The 14,421-nt window shown below is 41.2% G+C and overlaps 2 protein-coding genes across 10 annotated transcripts in view; one reads left to right on the forward strand and one right to left on the reverse strand.

Annotated features, from left to right (window-relative positions):
* Nucleotides 1-3,340, forward strand: part of rbm47 (RNA binding motif protein 47) — a 35,928-nt gene extending 32,588 nt beyond the window's left edge. For all 9 annotated transcript variants that reach the window (XM_029259123.1, XM_029259119.1, XM_029259124.1 and 6 more), the window contains one exon: nt 23-3,340. In XM_029259123.1, the coding sequence (XP_029114956.1) occupies nt 23-268 (246 nt within the window). In that variant the 3' untranslated portion in view covers nt 269-3,340. The remainder of the gene's footprint in view (nt 1-22) is intronic.
* A 2,470-nt stretch (nt 3,341-5,810) lies between these two features.
* chrna9a (cholinergic receptor, nicotinic, alpha 9a) lies at nt 5,811-10,406 on the reverse strand. Its single transcript, XM_018735669.2, has 5 exons — nt 10,361-10,406; nt 10,056-10,201; nt 7,241-7,395; nt 6,568-7,100; nt 5,811-6,406 (listed from the first exon to the last, which is right to left on the reverse strand). Exons 1-5 carry the CDS (start codon nt 10,404-10,406, stop codon nt 5,811-5,813), a joined length of 1,476 nt encoding a protein of 491 aa, XP_018591185.2.
* Nucleotides 10,407-14,421: the final 4,015 nt, after the last annotated feature.

The following is a 14,421-nucleotide window of genomic DNA, read 5'->3' on the forward strand; positions in this document are numbered from 1 at the left end:
CTCTCCTGATAACTTACCACAGGGTCGCCCCCTTACCCCAGTGTATGCTATGGCCCATAATGTCCAGAGAATCCCTGCAGTCGCTGGCCTGTATGGAACCAGCTATTTACCCATTGCTTCACCAGCCAACACCGCCACCCTGGCTGCTTTGCAGAAGAACGCAGCAGTGGCGGCTGCCGCTTATGGAGGCTACACGGGGTATGTTCCCCAGGCCTTCCCGGCCACATCATTCCAGGTGCCCCTCCACGACCTCTACCAGAACTACTGAAGGAGTCGCCGCAACCCACTGTGAACCACGCGACCCGCCGCTCAGGCAGCCAGAACACTGAAGGAGCCCTTTAGTATTTATGAACTAAATGTTTCATTGTTTTTGTCCTGCTTTTCCTTTTGTTTCTTTCTTTGTTAGGTGACAAACTATTAAAGCATTAACAAACGTGAGGAAAAAACTAAATATATAACAAAACTTTGGACGAGAAACAAAAAAGAAGAAAAGGATGGGGTTTTATTCTTTTTAATGTATGCCTTACTTTTTACAAGTATAGAGCATCCTTCGCGGACACTGTGTATTCTAGTCATGATTTCTTCCGTCCATAAACTGTATTTCTACAGTTACAGCAGAGTGAGGACATTCCTTAATATGCATTATTGTATCATCTGTTTTAATTTGTTGTTTTACTGCTGTTATATGATAAATGTTTTTTCTGTGGTATGAAGGTTTAATGCTATGATGTGTGTTGCGGTTTAAGGTTGCCTGCTTGACATCTTTCATCCAGAAACAGTGGTTCTGACTGACATATATATATAATACATCTCAAAAGAAGTGTCAGCACACAGAAAAAAACTGTAAAAAAAAATTCCATAATGTCTATCGAAATAAAGTTAAGGTTAATTTTACAAATGGGATGCAGTATAAGCTCTCTGCAGTCCTTCATAAGCAATAAGTAATTCTAGGATTTGTGCCATTAAGAAATACTACACGCCTCAGAAATACTGTAAATTTGAAAGAAAAAAAATCAGACATGTGCGAAAAGTTCTTCTTTTCGAGAGAGAACCATAACCTGTGAAGACTGCCCAAGTTACGATGTGACTCTCACAAACACACAGAAAAGTGTATTTCCTGTGAATGCTCTGGCCTTGCTTTATCATTGAATGACTGATTATGTTTTTCTTCTGCAATTCACATTTACAGCGCGTTCCTTCTGTGGTCCTCTGACACGTATCTTACATGGTGTACAGTCCAAACGGTTTGCTCTTTTCCATGTGGTGTTTTACAGAATTTTTACAACATTAGTTAACAGTATGTAATGTATTAAGAATTCATTGTATGTTATTTTGGTAAAGCTGGTTCTTGTGTGTGTACACAATGGATCTGTTTCGCGAACATCCATGTCAGTTACTTAGTGTTCACTGGATACACCAACTACTTTGTTATCAGTGAAGAAAATCAGGTTTTTTTTAATCAAATACTAACATTTTTACAGGACTTGTTAGATAACGGTGTTTTTTTAGCTTTCTGTGTTTTGCACAAGCTGTCCCAGGTACGAGCAGACTGAGGGGTTCTGTGTTTTGTTTTCCGAGGGAATTTTTGTGAGCTCATTCTAACAAATCTTTCCAAAGGGTTTCAGAGACTAGCAGTGCATCACAGGAGGAGCCAATGGTCACTCTCCCACCAGCTCTAACACTCTACCCCCAGGTGCAAACACTGGTCGCTATGGCAACATTCACATCACCTTAGCCTTCTGCTTACCTGTGGGTTACGCACTGGGACAGCATTACCAATAGCAGCCTGAGCTACACTGTAATGTGTTTGACCAAGAGGTACTTAAGCCTGTCGTCCTTGAGGGGTTTGGTGTTTTTCTTTTGATTATAGTCTGTTTCTGGATAACATCCTCTTAAGATGTTAACCACTTCTCTATGAAGCAGACACAATGTCCTAAAACTATATTTTGCTAGCACTTTCCTTTGTATTGTTAACCAGGCTTTTGGAAGATAACCATCCTGTGGGGTGTTCCTCATGCAGTGGGATGTGGGGCAGATAACTTTGCCTTCCCACAGTGCTAGACGCTGTAGATCAGGACCTGCTCGCCATCCAGGATCCTGCAGAGGAACTCCCTGGAGGTACAATGATCCAGTCTTTAAGACCTGCTAATGCAAGACGGCGTACGTTTGAGAAATGGTAAAGATTCATGAAGGTGTTTTCTCACCAAGATCATGTCTGATGAAGGCATGAAGCCAGAAAGTACGGTACATGTTAATTCTCCTTAAAGAACTGCTTGGGTTGTGAAACATTTGCATTTTGAAGTTTAGCTGCTTTTAGTGCCTCTTCCTAATGCCTTCATCAACAGATGGGTTATGCCCAGTGCTGTATGTTTTCCTCTTTTGTATTTGTTGTTTGTTTTCAGCTGAAAGGTGGTGGTGTTTTCTAGGCTCTACACAGTAATTAGAATTTTCATGATTTGACCATATTCTCTCTATTGCCTTACAGCACAACACATAATTTTTGTCAAACACAGCCCTGTCAGGGTATTGCATGGTGACAATCAAGAGGCAATAGAGTGGAAAATGATGCCTTATTACATGAGCCGAGGCACAAAAACAGCCCGCTGGGGTCTTTTGGTAGCATATCTGAATTCATACTGTAGTCAAAGTACACACTGATAGTGTAGGACTCTATAGGATTTTGACACAGTGTTTGTATAAAGCCTGTTTAAAGGCTTACATTGGTATTTGTGAAATAGTGGTAACCTCTTGATATATTCCTTTGTAACATCTTTATGAATAAAAGTCTGAGAGTATATTTTTAATATATACCAACTGAATTGTATATGAAGCTACAAAGAAAGAAGAATTAGAATAATATATTTTGAAAGGAAGCACATGCTTTTCTATTTCTTTCTTTTTTAATAAACAGAATACAACCTCAGCTGTGTTGCTGATGGGTTGTGAGCATTCAGAAATGAAACCGGGCTGGAGTCATGCAAGAAGCATTGTCCATTGGAGGTATCACAGTCCAGTGTAGATGAAAAGTCCAGTAAAACTTAACCCTGGTCCAGGGAGCTCCTGTGCATTCCATGTGGGTCATTTTTCCATCAAAATCATTTCACTGACACTACAGGAGTGCTCTTTCAACCTGAGATGGACTTCCCCAGCGCTGCAAACGAACAATGTGTGCATAGTTTGAGAAATGTATTAAAAGTCTGAGCATTTTAGTGCCTTATTCACAGAATGTTCTACACCTTCGTAGGCCTTTTACTGTTTTCTAATATTGCATTGTTTTGAAAAGCTTTTTTCGGAGCTGTATTTATAGTCGTAGTTAAATAAAGCATTTACAGAAACTGTGTGAACCCTCTGTTATGTGCTGTGCGTTAATTCCATTTGCACCTTCAGCTGCCTTTTTTCTTTATCACATATATTCCAAAGTAATATGCTTTTGTTTTTATAATAGTAACATTACATTTATCAGACACTTTTCTCCAAAGCGACTTCCACTGAACTCTATGTAACGTTATCAGCCCACACACCTTATTCACCAAGGTGACTTACGCTACTAGATACACTACTTACAATGGGTCACTCATCCATATATCAAAACACTACTATGGGTGAACGTGAACAGCATGTCTTCAGACTGTGGGAGGAAACCAGAGCACCCAGAGAAACCCCACATAGACAAAGGGAGAACATGCAAACTCCACACAGACTGAGCAGGGATCAAACCCATGTTCTCTTACACAACTCAGGTGTTGACCACTAGGACTAAGAAGTAATCGCTGAGCTACAGCACAAAGCAGAGCTCACTGGTCAGCAGGAGGTGCTCTTCCTTTATTTATCATGGCTGCCTCTGATTCTGATTTATTTTTGTAGAGTGCTCTTCTTACCTCAGACAACTAAATCTAACAAACTGGCCACATTTTATGACAAGACCTGAAAATGTATTACAACAAACTTTCAAAGTAAAAATTAGACATTGTATTTTAAAAGTGTCCTTGTCATATGGTGTTAAACTGGGTATGTTACATAAGATTAATTTAAATGGTTCATTGTGAAAATTAGCATTTGATGGTGAAATGGTTTGAGTTTGTAGGTAAACCATAGCCTACATACTTGTATATGTAATGTTTTAAGGGGTACCAAATTACAGTGACAGTGCATGTCCATCGTATTGTTTTCTGATGTGCTTTTGACCTGCAGCACGCAATTTCCTTCACCCTGTGTCATACACTGCAAAGCCAAAAGCGTTATCATGCATTTTTCATGTCCATTCACGCCGTGTGCAGATTGTCTTACATCCTGCACGTTTGAAAACAAGCTCACCATTAACAATTTACTGCAGCAGCTGAACAGAAAATATTCAGAGCTTTGAACCCATGGTAGTTCCGTGGTTGCACAACAGGCCCCGCGTCCTCTTTCAAGTCAGAGAACCACATATCCACCTGCAGCAGGGTGTCACCCCAGTGAACTAGCAGGTAGTGTCTGCAAGCACACCAGAAAAGCAGGCTCAGTTTACCTGCCCACAGCTGGTCAGATCAGCCAGGTTTCCTCCAAATGTAGCCTTTAAAACTAATTCACTCAGCAACTGCAAGGATACCGCACATTTTCCACGGCTCTACTCTACTTCTCGTGGAATTCTTTGATTCACTCTAAATCCTGCTTGTCATGGGAAATTATAGAGTCATACATTTTGTCAGATGAAATATTTATATGCTTAATTATTTCCTCTAAATGTGTATAAAAGAAAAATGACCAAATCAGTGTAAGGTGGCTTTGTTGCGCAAGATAGTCCTATTTTCCTTTTCTTTCAAAATATATCACTGTCAAAGTTTGAATGTAATCATATGTGGAAGTGGTTTAATTATTTAATGGTGTTGTGTTTCAGCACCCATGTGAACAGCAATCGCTGAAAGCGGAAATGAGAGGAATAGATTCCATGGAATTACTGCCAAGCCTTTTGGCATGGCCTTTGCACTTCCTGTGGTATCTATATGTTTCTATATGTAGATTTACAGTATATTCATGTTTTGCTGATGTTTTTATCCAAAGCAACTGGATTGAACTTTAAGGTAGTTGCAATGATTTAACTATTTAAAGGTCATTTTTCTTGGTAGTATAATGGCTAGAGCTGCTGCTTGTGGACTTAAAGGTCTTAAGTTTGATCCCAACCCCTGGCTGTAGTACCCTTAAGCAAGGTACTTACCTGTAATTGTTCCAGTAACATTACCCAGGTATATAAATGGGTAAATAATTGAGTACCTTAATACTGTAAGTTGCTTTGGAGAAAAGTGTCACCTAAATGTAAATTTAGGGTACGTACCTTGCTCAGGAGTACTACAACAGAAGGTGGGATTCAAACTGGGTTGAACTTGTAGCTCTAACCCTTGTACTACTTGCTGTGTCATTTACCTAAGCAAGGCTTGTAGGTCAAAAGAAACTGAAGTTCTCTGTGAACTTCTGACAACATTAAAAATAAATTAATATTAATGTTATTGATACTTCCTTCCATAATAATGTTGCAAAACAGTACAGCGAGTTGCATGTCAGGTATGAGCACTTACAGCAGCATGAAAAAGTATAGCTTTATTACATTTTTGGTCCTGTTTCTTTAAGCTCTGTAGAGGGAAAAAAGGGAAATATATTATCTTGACATGATTTTATGACAGAAAAAATCTGTATGGCCTTAAAAAGCAAAATTTTTAAGTTCAGCTTTCTACATTTTAGAGGATTGACATCATTTCCCCTCATTTTAATACGGAAGAACTTTAACATATGAACTTTTAATAAGGGTGACATTAATTTACAGAAATAGTCCAGGGTCAGTTGGCCTTGCTTATGATGAGGATGCTCATGAGGAAGACCATGATGAAGAAAACCCACATGAAGAACCTGTCCATGACTTTGGCCACCTTCTTCCACTCAGCACCTTTAATGCAATTGGCCTTTTGGTCTCGGAAGCATTTGGCGATGTACTCGATGTTCCTTATGAGTTTTTCATGGTGGCAACAGCTGCATGGATAGCAGACAACCTTTTCTGGGTAGCAGAGCTCATCCTTTAGGCCAGCACTGATGCTGCCATTACAGTCACATTCCTTCCGTCCAATGTAGTGGTACTTCTTGGACTTGTGGGAGGGCCTTTGAGATGTATTGTCATGTTGATGGTGGTTGTGCCTTTTGAGCTCCCCATTGACTTGCAGTTCTTCTGGGTAGAGCGAAAAGGACTCACTCTGTGGTGTGGTACAGTTCTCACCCACTTCATACACAAAAAATATCTTTGACATGTAGTTGATGATGAGGACCTTGGCCCAGTGAGGAACAGGCTTGGCCTCGGCCCCACAAAAGTGGATGTTCATGATGAATATGGTCAGCGCTGTTGAGGCTGTAATCATTGTCATCGTTGCTATGTAGTACTTGCCTGTATAGAAGAGTTTTAAAAAAGAAACCATTAAAGAGCAACCATACTGAAGACAAAAAAACCCAAGGACAGTCCAGTCATAACAAAGGTGACAACAAAAAGACTCATGCTGGGTTTCAGAGGAATGGAGCACTGAGCCTTCACAAACTGAATAAACTTACCAATGAGAGGCACGCTTTCTGAGGGTGGCATGCTCTCAGCCACCATGAGTTGGAAGACTGTCAAGGCCAGGAGTACAGTGACCCCCAGGGACACCTTCTCCCCAGAGTCTGCGGGTAAATAAAAGCTCAGTGGTGCCAGGAATGAGATCATAACGCAAGGGAGGAGTAGGTTGTAGATGTAGAAGGAGTAGCGCCGCTTGAGGAGCAGTGTGTAGGTGATGTCAGGGTAAGGATCCGAGCAGCAGCCATACATGATGACATTCTTTACTGCAGGCATACCCTGGCACTCCCACTCCACATTGTCCACAAAATCAGAAAGATCTCCGCTGTCCATGGCCATGGTGATGTCCACCTGATTACCATTGTATGTCCAGGACCCAAAGGTCAAGTTGCACTGCTGGTAGTCAAAGGGGAAGTAGGATACGTCTACTACACAAGAGCTCTTTGTGATTGCCGGGGAGTCCCAGGTGATCTCGCCGTTGTAGCGAAGGACCACGTTGGTATCAGCCGGCCCAGAAGAATCATCATCTGCCCTGAAGAATTACAGCAAGAAAAAAAAAACATCTGAAAGAAGAGCTGCTATTGGCTTCTATACGGTCAGTTGAAAACTTCTCTTTAGAGTGACAGATTTCCAAGGTATTATTTATGGTTTTATTAAGTTTGACAGCTGTACTTGTTGTAAAGGACAATGTCAGGTCTCCAAACCAGGTTGCTGGGAATGCGGATGACCTCCAGGCCATCGTATTTGTCTTTGTCCCATGTCAGGTAGGCATCATGCCAGATCTGTCGTATCCACAGGTATGCAGTCAGCACCTGATTCCTCTCATCCTGCAGGAACAGGTATAAATAATAGTTTATTACTCTATTATTACATTTGTTTACAATAGGAATCTGCCACAAGATGTGCTTTGTTATATAGACTGTCACTGCCTTTTTCACATGTAAATCTTGACTTAGGAACTTTCAGTTTCACTATCTGTAAAGAGAACCAATAATAAAAGAGGAAGCAAAGTGCAAACAGGCATTGTGTTATTTCACTGGAGCACAACTTCCTGCACTACTTTTTATCTTTGAGGTGGTCAGAAACAATTCAAAATGTGTAATTTCTCATGTCTTTACTTAAATATGGTTGAGTCTGATTGCCCTGCAAGTAAAAAGCTTAAAAGTATATGAAAAATTAAGATTTTAAAAGAAACCTAGTTCTGCCCCGGAATCCACCTTCCAGATCTTTCTCTGCAATAATGTTCTCAGATGCTCAAGCCACACCCCTTTTTCCTGTTGTTACTGCACCTGAATGAGTGCTCTTTAGTCTAAGCAAGCACAGATGCACCTAATTAATAACTATTTAAGAGTCCTTGAGCAGTGAAGAGGCTGATAGGTGACAAAGATGAAACTGTTTAGTTCAGTCTGTGATGTACATCCTTTGGTTTATTGAAAAAGAAATTAAAAGCCTGAAACGGACGTTAAAAATTGTTGTGTACTTTCCCAGCTTCTGATTTTTTTTTCATCCTGAATATCACAGAGCCCTTTCCTGCCTCATATGTGTGATACATACTTGCACCATAATAGCCTTACAGAGAACAATTAAAAGTCATTTTATTTTTAACACACAAAGTTTCATAACCTGAGCTTCGAGTTCTGTTGCATTCATTGAGTTGGTCTGGGATCAGTGTGTTGATATCAGGCTGATGTTTGTCAAAGGGCACTGCTGCGTTCTTGGGGCCAGTAAGTACAGCGCTTTTTCCTGTAAGAGGACACTAGTGTGTGTGTGTGCGTGTGTGTGTCTGTGTGCAATGGCTTGGTAACACTTACGTGGCCTGTTGATATGCGAGAGCTTTTCGCTGGAACTGGCCTTTCAGTCTAACACTGATAACAGGTGTAGGAGAAGCAGCCTGATACACCCATAATGGAATTAAAAGTATTAGGTAGATATAAAAATGCAAACTCAGTCATTCAAATTTAACACATTAATACATGTCCTTATTGAAAACTATTTAGTTACCGTGTATTTTGGTTCACTCGGGGTATTTTTATTTCATATGAATATTTATCAGAAAGCTTCAAAATATGTTGTAAATGTGTTTTGTTTGCTGGCTCCTAAAATGGCAACATTTTATTCATGATGCCTATGCATACATACAGTATATGAGAATCAGTACACTAAAACATGCATTGTGTGTGAAAAGTACACAGTGTAAGTGTTTTGTGATTAAATGAAGCATTTGCTTCCTGTGGGAGGGAGGAATATTATAACTAAAAGTAGCAACCAGGTGGCAAAGACAACACCACCCTACAGCAGCTGGATGGGGCAGCGGACTGTAAACTGTAAACAAGATCATCGTTGTCATTCCAAGAAACTAAGGGTTACAGCTCAGAAGTCTATGACACCGCTGCAGGTGGAACATGAGTGTCATCTGTGTCACTTGATGGATAACTTCCTGGGCTTCCTTCATTAGGGGTCACAGGAAAAACTTTATTTTCCGACGCAGACGGGACCACCTCTTTTTTAAACCCTTTATATTTTATCTTTGATTCAGTTCTTAGCACACTATTTATATTTACATTTATTAATTTAGCAGACGCTTTTCTCCAAAGCAGCGTACATCTCAGAGAAAATACAATTTGTGCATTAGATTAGGAGAAAGAGAGACATAGTTGCTGACATGTGATTCTTAAGAAAACCTAGTTTGATTCTTTCCACTTTATGCACCAATCTTCATCGCGTGAGTACGTGCACAAAACTCAGGATCAGGATAGACTAATCCTGATCACCTTCCTACAATTTTATTAATAATTTTCTTTAAAAATAATACAGCTGTGACATAAAATCAGCCAGAGCAAGTGTGCAGCATACATAGCTAAGGGTTCCTACTACAGGATCTGGTCATTCTCTACATGCCAGTAAGAGTGCTGTGCTCCTCCATCCCTGTTATCCTGGTGGTCCTACTCAGAAGGGGTGCAAAAATGTTTGTTTGTTCTTGGATTTTGCTGCAATATGATATAAAGAGCTCTCTTTCTCCCTGAGAACTGCTGAATACCTCCTAGCATTCAAGAAAGGTCTCAAAACCCATCTCTTTCATAAATGTTTCCCTCTCTGATCTCAGCTGCATAGATCTGTATCACACCATCTGCCATGATTGTCTACGCATTTGTTATCTCAGCCTCACTTCCATTGGTAGGTACATCATCTATGTGCACCACCAAAACAGTGGTATCAGACAAAAAAGTTGTGGTCTGATAATTGTGTGACTCCAAAGTTTTTCATCTGCTGCTGAATGCATTTTTGTATAATCTGAAATTAACATCTCTTTGGAGGAAGGCAGCTGCTAAATAAAAGAAATGTGAGGATTATTCTAAACATGCAAAATCATAGACATGGTAAAAAATGTTGTTTTGACATATGAAACATTATTATGAGTGTGCAGTATACCTCTATTTCCTCTATTTCCTTTCTGGGCATTTCCTCAGATGGGCCTTGGGACACTCACCATGTCTTTAATCTGGGAGAGGGTGATCTGAAGGGTGACATTTAGGGCTTTGTCCGTGTCCTCAACTGGCCGCAGGGCGCTGGAGTAGTTCTCCATCAGGTCATTGAGAAGTTTCTGAGCGTACCTCCCCTGGGCAGCAACAGCACCTGCAGAGGGAAAAGGGAGGACTTGGTCACAATGACCCCAGTTGGCAGTACACTCTCTTTGGATTCAGCCCTTTAAATAATTACAGAACCACATACTAAGTGCTATACAATATACTGCAACTGTTTAACGTGGATGATAGAATATTAAAAAAGGCTTACCTTTCAAAAGCATTGTAAAATATACCATAAAACCAAACACCTTCATTTTAATGAAAGATTTCAGACGTATTTGTAACACAAGGGTATATCTTGGCTGTATTTGGCTCTATCTTCTTCCTGTTGGGTCACTTGAAGTCCCTCAGTCCAAAGTAAGAGCTGGACTCTTAGGAAAGCAGCAGAGGGTGTCCATTTGCAGCCTGTGATTGTGATCAGTGCTCAGCCCTTAGCAGTCAAACTGGACCGCACTGCCTCCGGGCTCTGCAACACTACCGTGGCTATCACATGACATGCTGACCACGGGAGGGTGGGGGGGGCTCCACCTCCATCAGCTGTCTATCAAAGCACTGGGAAGAAATTCATGCCACATGATGGAGACCTACCTTGACTCCAGCAGCATCCAGGCATCCAGACACAATGCTTGGCTTGTGGTGCATCCAACGCTGTTCTTTTAAACCATACAAGGTTTCACATCTGTTTGGGTGATGGAGAGTTCATTGGTAACATAAGACTGATATGGAGACTAGAGACATGATCACTATTTAAAAAAGGCCTTCGCAGCTCATTACTGTATGAGTTTGAGCTCTATATTTATCGGGAAGAACAACTACAAAAGAGCAGTAGCTGGAAAGTGAACCACACCAGTTGATAAAATGAACTTTAAACTATTCTAACGCCAAACTGTGTGACTAATGGAAAAGCCAAAGGAAGAAAAAAATCTTAGGAAATTCAGGAACTATTTTTTTGAAATGTGGTTTTGAATACACACACACATTTTCTGAACCGCTCGTCCCATATGGGGTCGCGGGGAACTGGAGCCTACCCGGCAGCACAGGGCGTAAGGCCGGAGGGGAAGGGGGAGGGGGGGACACCCAGGACGGGACGCCAGTCCGTTGCAAGGCACCCCAAGCGGGACTCAAAACCCAGACCCACTAGAGAGCAGGACCCGGTCCAACCCACTGCCCCACTGCGGCACCGCGCCCCCTTAGTTTTAAATATTGATTTAAATTTCTGTCTCACAATCTTTTTTCCCTATTTCTGTCCTTATTTTTTTATCTTCTCTGCTTTTTTTCTCTGTCCTTTTTAAGCCCTAGAAGTATTGCAGGCACTCGGCAGTGTGCCTGCAGACAGAAATCTGACACTGCAGAACTAGTAGTAGTAGTTTTAATTGACATTCTCAGCTCAGACTGTTTAACAATAAGATCACAAACCCTTTATTAAATGTGTGATTGGTCCCCTTTGCAGAATATATGTAGAATGGTTTTACTGCGCACATGGAGAGTCTGCATTAAGCAACAAAGCAGAACTTCCACTGACTCTTAGCACATGTTTCATGCTCATGTGTAAATTTTTTTTAACTTTTTCAATATGCACTTTAAAGGAAGTCAGTAATATTCTAAAGCAACCTTTAGATGCACTCTAGTGTTTTTATGCTCATTGGGTATGAAGCCACAAGGCAGTGTTGCTGTAGAGCTCATATTGGTGGAACTGGGTGAAGCTTGGTGGATGTAGCTCGATCGCAGGTGTTTCCTGTGCTAAGAGAACTTCAGCAGGGCTGCCGGAGAATGCATCTCTGATCACATGTTTGAACACATCACGGACCTGTGCACACTCGCGCACACACACACACGATCCCACATAGACCACAAGTCTGACAAACCGTCACAGATCGAAAGCTGCAGAAGGCCTGAATTTGGCCTTAGTGAGAAACACACCACATTTCTACTGTAGGTCTTGACCTCTTTGGCAGTAAGCCATATCACTAAGGTCTACAGTCAACCACAAAGTGAGACCAAACTGAGGACCATGTCTAATCTTCTCATTGAACTGCCATTCTGTTGTCACTCCTTTGTCGCAACGATATCACGCTAGTCATGCCAAGCAGATATAAGAGAATCCCATATCTTTTGCTCATGATGCTCATGGATTGAGTTCAAGAACCTTGTGCTCTCATGACAACTGGTGACATTGCATAGCGCCACACAATTACGCTGCACGCCATGTGCGCAAAAAAATAAGTGGTTAGTCGTTCGCATGAGCTGAGATAGACAAATATTTGCACTCCTGTACTTATTTTTTATGGTCTTTAAGGGAAATGATTGGGCTTTGTTTTTTGTCACTTCTCAGAAGGTCTTCTTGAGAAAAGGCCACTTAACCACAAAGATGATGTCATATCTCATTCACTGATTCATACTTATGTGATGCCACGGTTTGTGGATTTACACCTGAGCAGCTGCATCACTGCCTGCTTTGGAAATTGCACCATTTCGGATCTCAAGACCCTGCAGCGGATAGTGAGGACAGCTGAGAAGATCATCCCCCCCATCACAGACATTTACATCACACGGTGCATCCGCAAAGCCACCTTGCATTGGGGTTGACCCCACGTACCCCTCACACAAACTCTTCACCCTTCTGCCGTCCAGCAAAAGCCTCATGCCCAGACTATGTAACAGTTTCTTCCCCCAAGCCATCAGATTCCTCAGTACCCATGTACTGAACTGACACCAATCCACACACACATACACGTACGCACACACACACACCCATTCTCTGCTTATCACAGTTCCACTCCCTTTGCAATTTTTTGCACTGTTCTTCACTGTACTGACCAACTGCATTTTTTGCTGCTAATTAGTATGTTTATAGCTATGGCATTTATTATTATATTGTAATAGCTTCTGATTTTTGCTGTGTTTGTTATTTTGTGTTGGTAGCTTTATGTTGTTTTTTGTGTAGCACCATGGTTCTGGAGGAACGTTGTTTCGTTTCACCATATACCGTACCAGCTGTCTATGGTTGAAATGGCAATAAAACCACTTTGACTTTCTGCCTTTCCTATAGAACGCATCGATGTCCGTAATGGTGGCAGGCAGTTTAGCACACAAATTTCAGTCATGGTTGTCGTTTTGGTTCAAGTGTCCCCTCTTTCGAAATTATTCAGGGGGTTTGATGAACACAAATTTTTTTTTCTAATTTAGCAACTTCTGCATTGTATTTTTTGTCACTCCACTGTCAATACAATTATTCATTAATATATTCATTCATCGATAACCACTTGTCCAATGCTGGGTCATAATGGTCCAGATCCTCTTTTAAAAGTATGGTGCACTAAGCTAGACAGGATACGTCTTGCATGGGATGCCGGCCCATCACAAGGTATACCTACAATTACTTACCCATTTATACAATCGAGTTACTCAAATGCTGAGGTCATTTTAAGCAAGGATCTTGGTCAAGGGTACTACAGCAGGAGTAACATGGTAACATGGGAAGTGATGGCCACAACATGTATTCTACTTTCTGCCCTCTTGTAACTGTAATATATGAAGCAAGACCCTTCCCCTGAAATTGGTGTATATAATAAGAGATACATCAAAGAATGAGATGGGGAAATCATTGCAGTTGGAAAAGCAGTCCAACAGACTAGATAAGAGTGTGAGTGTATCTTTCTGTCTCGTCACGTGGTGAGCAGGAGCCGAGCTGCATGCGAGTCTTAGGTTGTGGTATTCATCCGAGCTCATTACAAGAGCTCCAGAAACCAAAGAAGAGTGGAGTTTTCCCCCTCTCTGCTACCCTCCATGGCAACGGGAGAAGAGAGATGGCAGCAGGTACATCAGCGGTTGACATTGTTTCCTTTACTATAAGCAGTTCTACCTCGAAGGTACCAGTAGAGATCATGTTGCAATGCTCTTCGGCAAGGGGCTGGTTAGTGTAAAATATCAGGCTGTATAAATAAGTAAAAATTAGTATTGCATTGGAAAAGCTAGTAATTATTATCTCCATAGTGATGCAATCATAACAGTGTCATAACTGTAAGGGGAATCTGCTGCGTTTAAGTGATCTTGATGCTTGGCTTGACCTATTTTCTCTAGAAATCCATATCTTCCAAATGCTCCTGTTTCATATTGCAGTCAATAAAAGAACAAAATATTATTTACAAAAATGCGTGTCACTTGTTAGTTTCCTCCTGCAAACACGTCTCCCGGTACCTCTGGAGCTACTGGTTGTCTGAGAAACAACCATAGAGGGTTAATGTGAGTGTTGGGGAGGAAGGGGGGGGG

Source organism: Scleropages formosus, chromosome 16, assembly GCF_900964775.1.
Source record: "Scleropages formosus chromosome 16, fSclFor1.1, whole genome shotgun sequence".
Taxonomy (NCBI): domain Eukaryota; kingdom Metazoa; phylum Chordata; class Actinopteri; order Osteoglossiformes; family Osteoglossidae; genus Scleropages; species Scleropages formosus.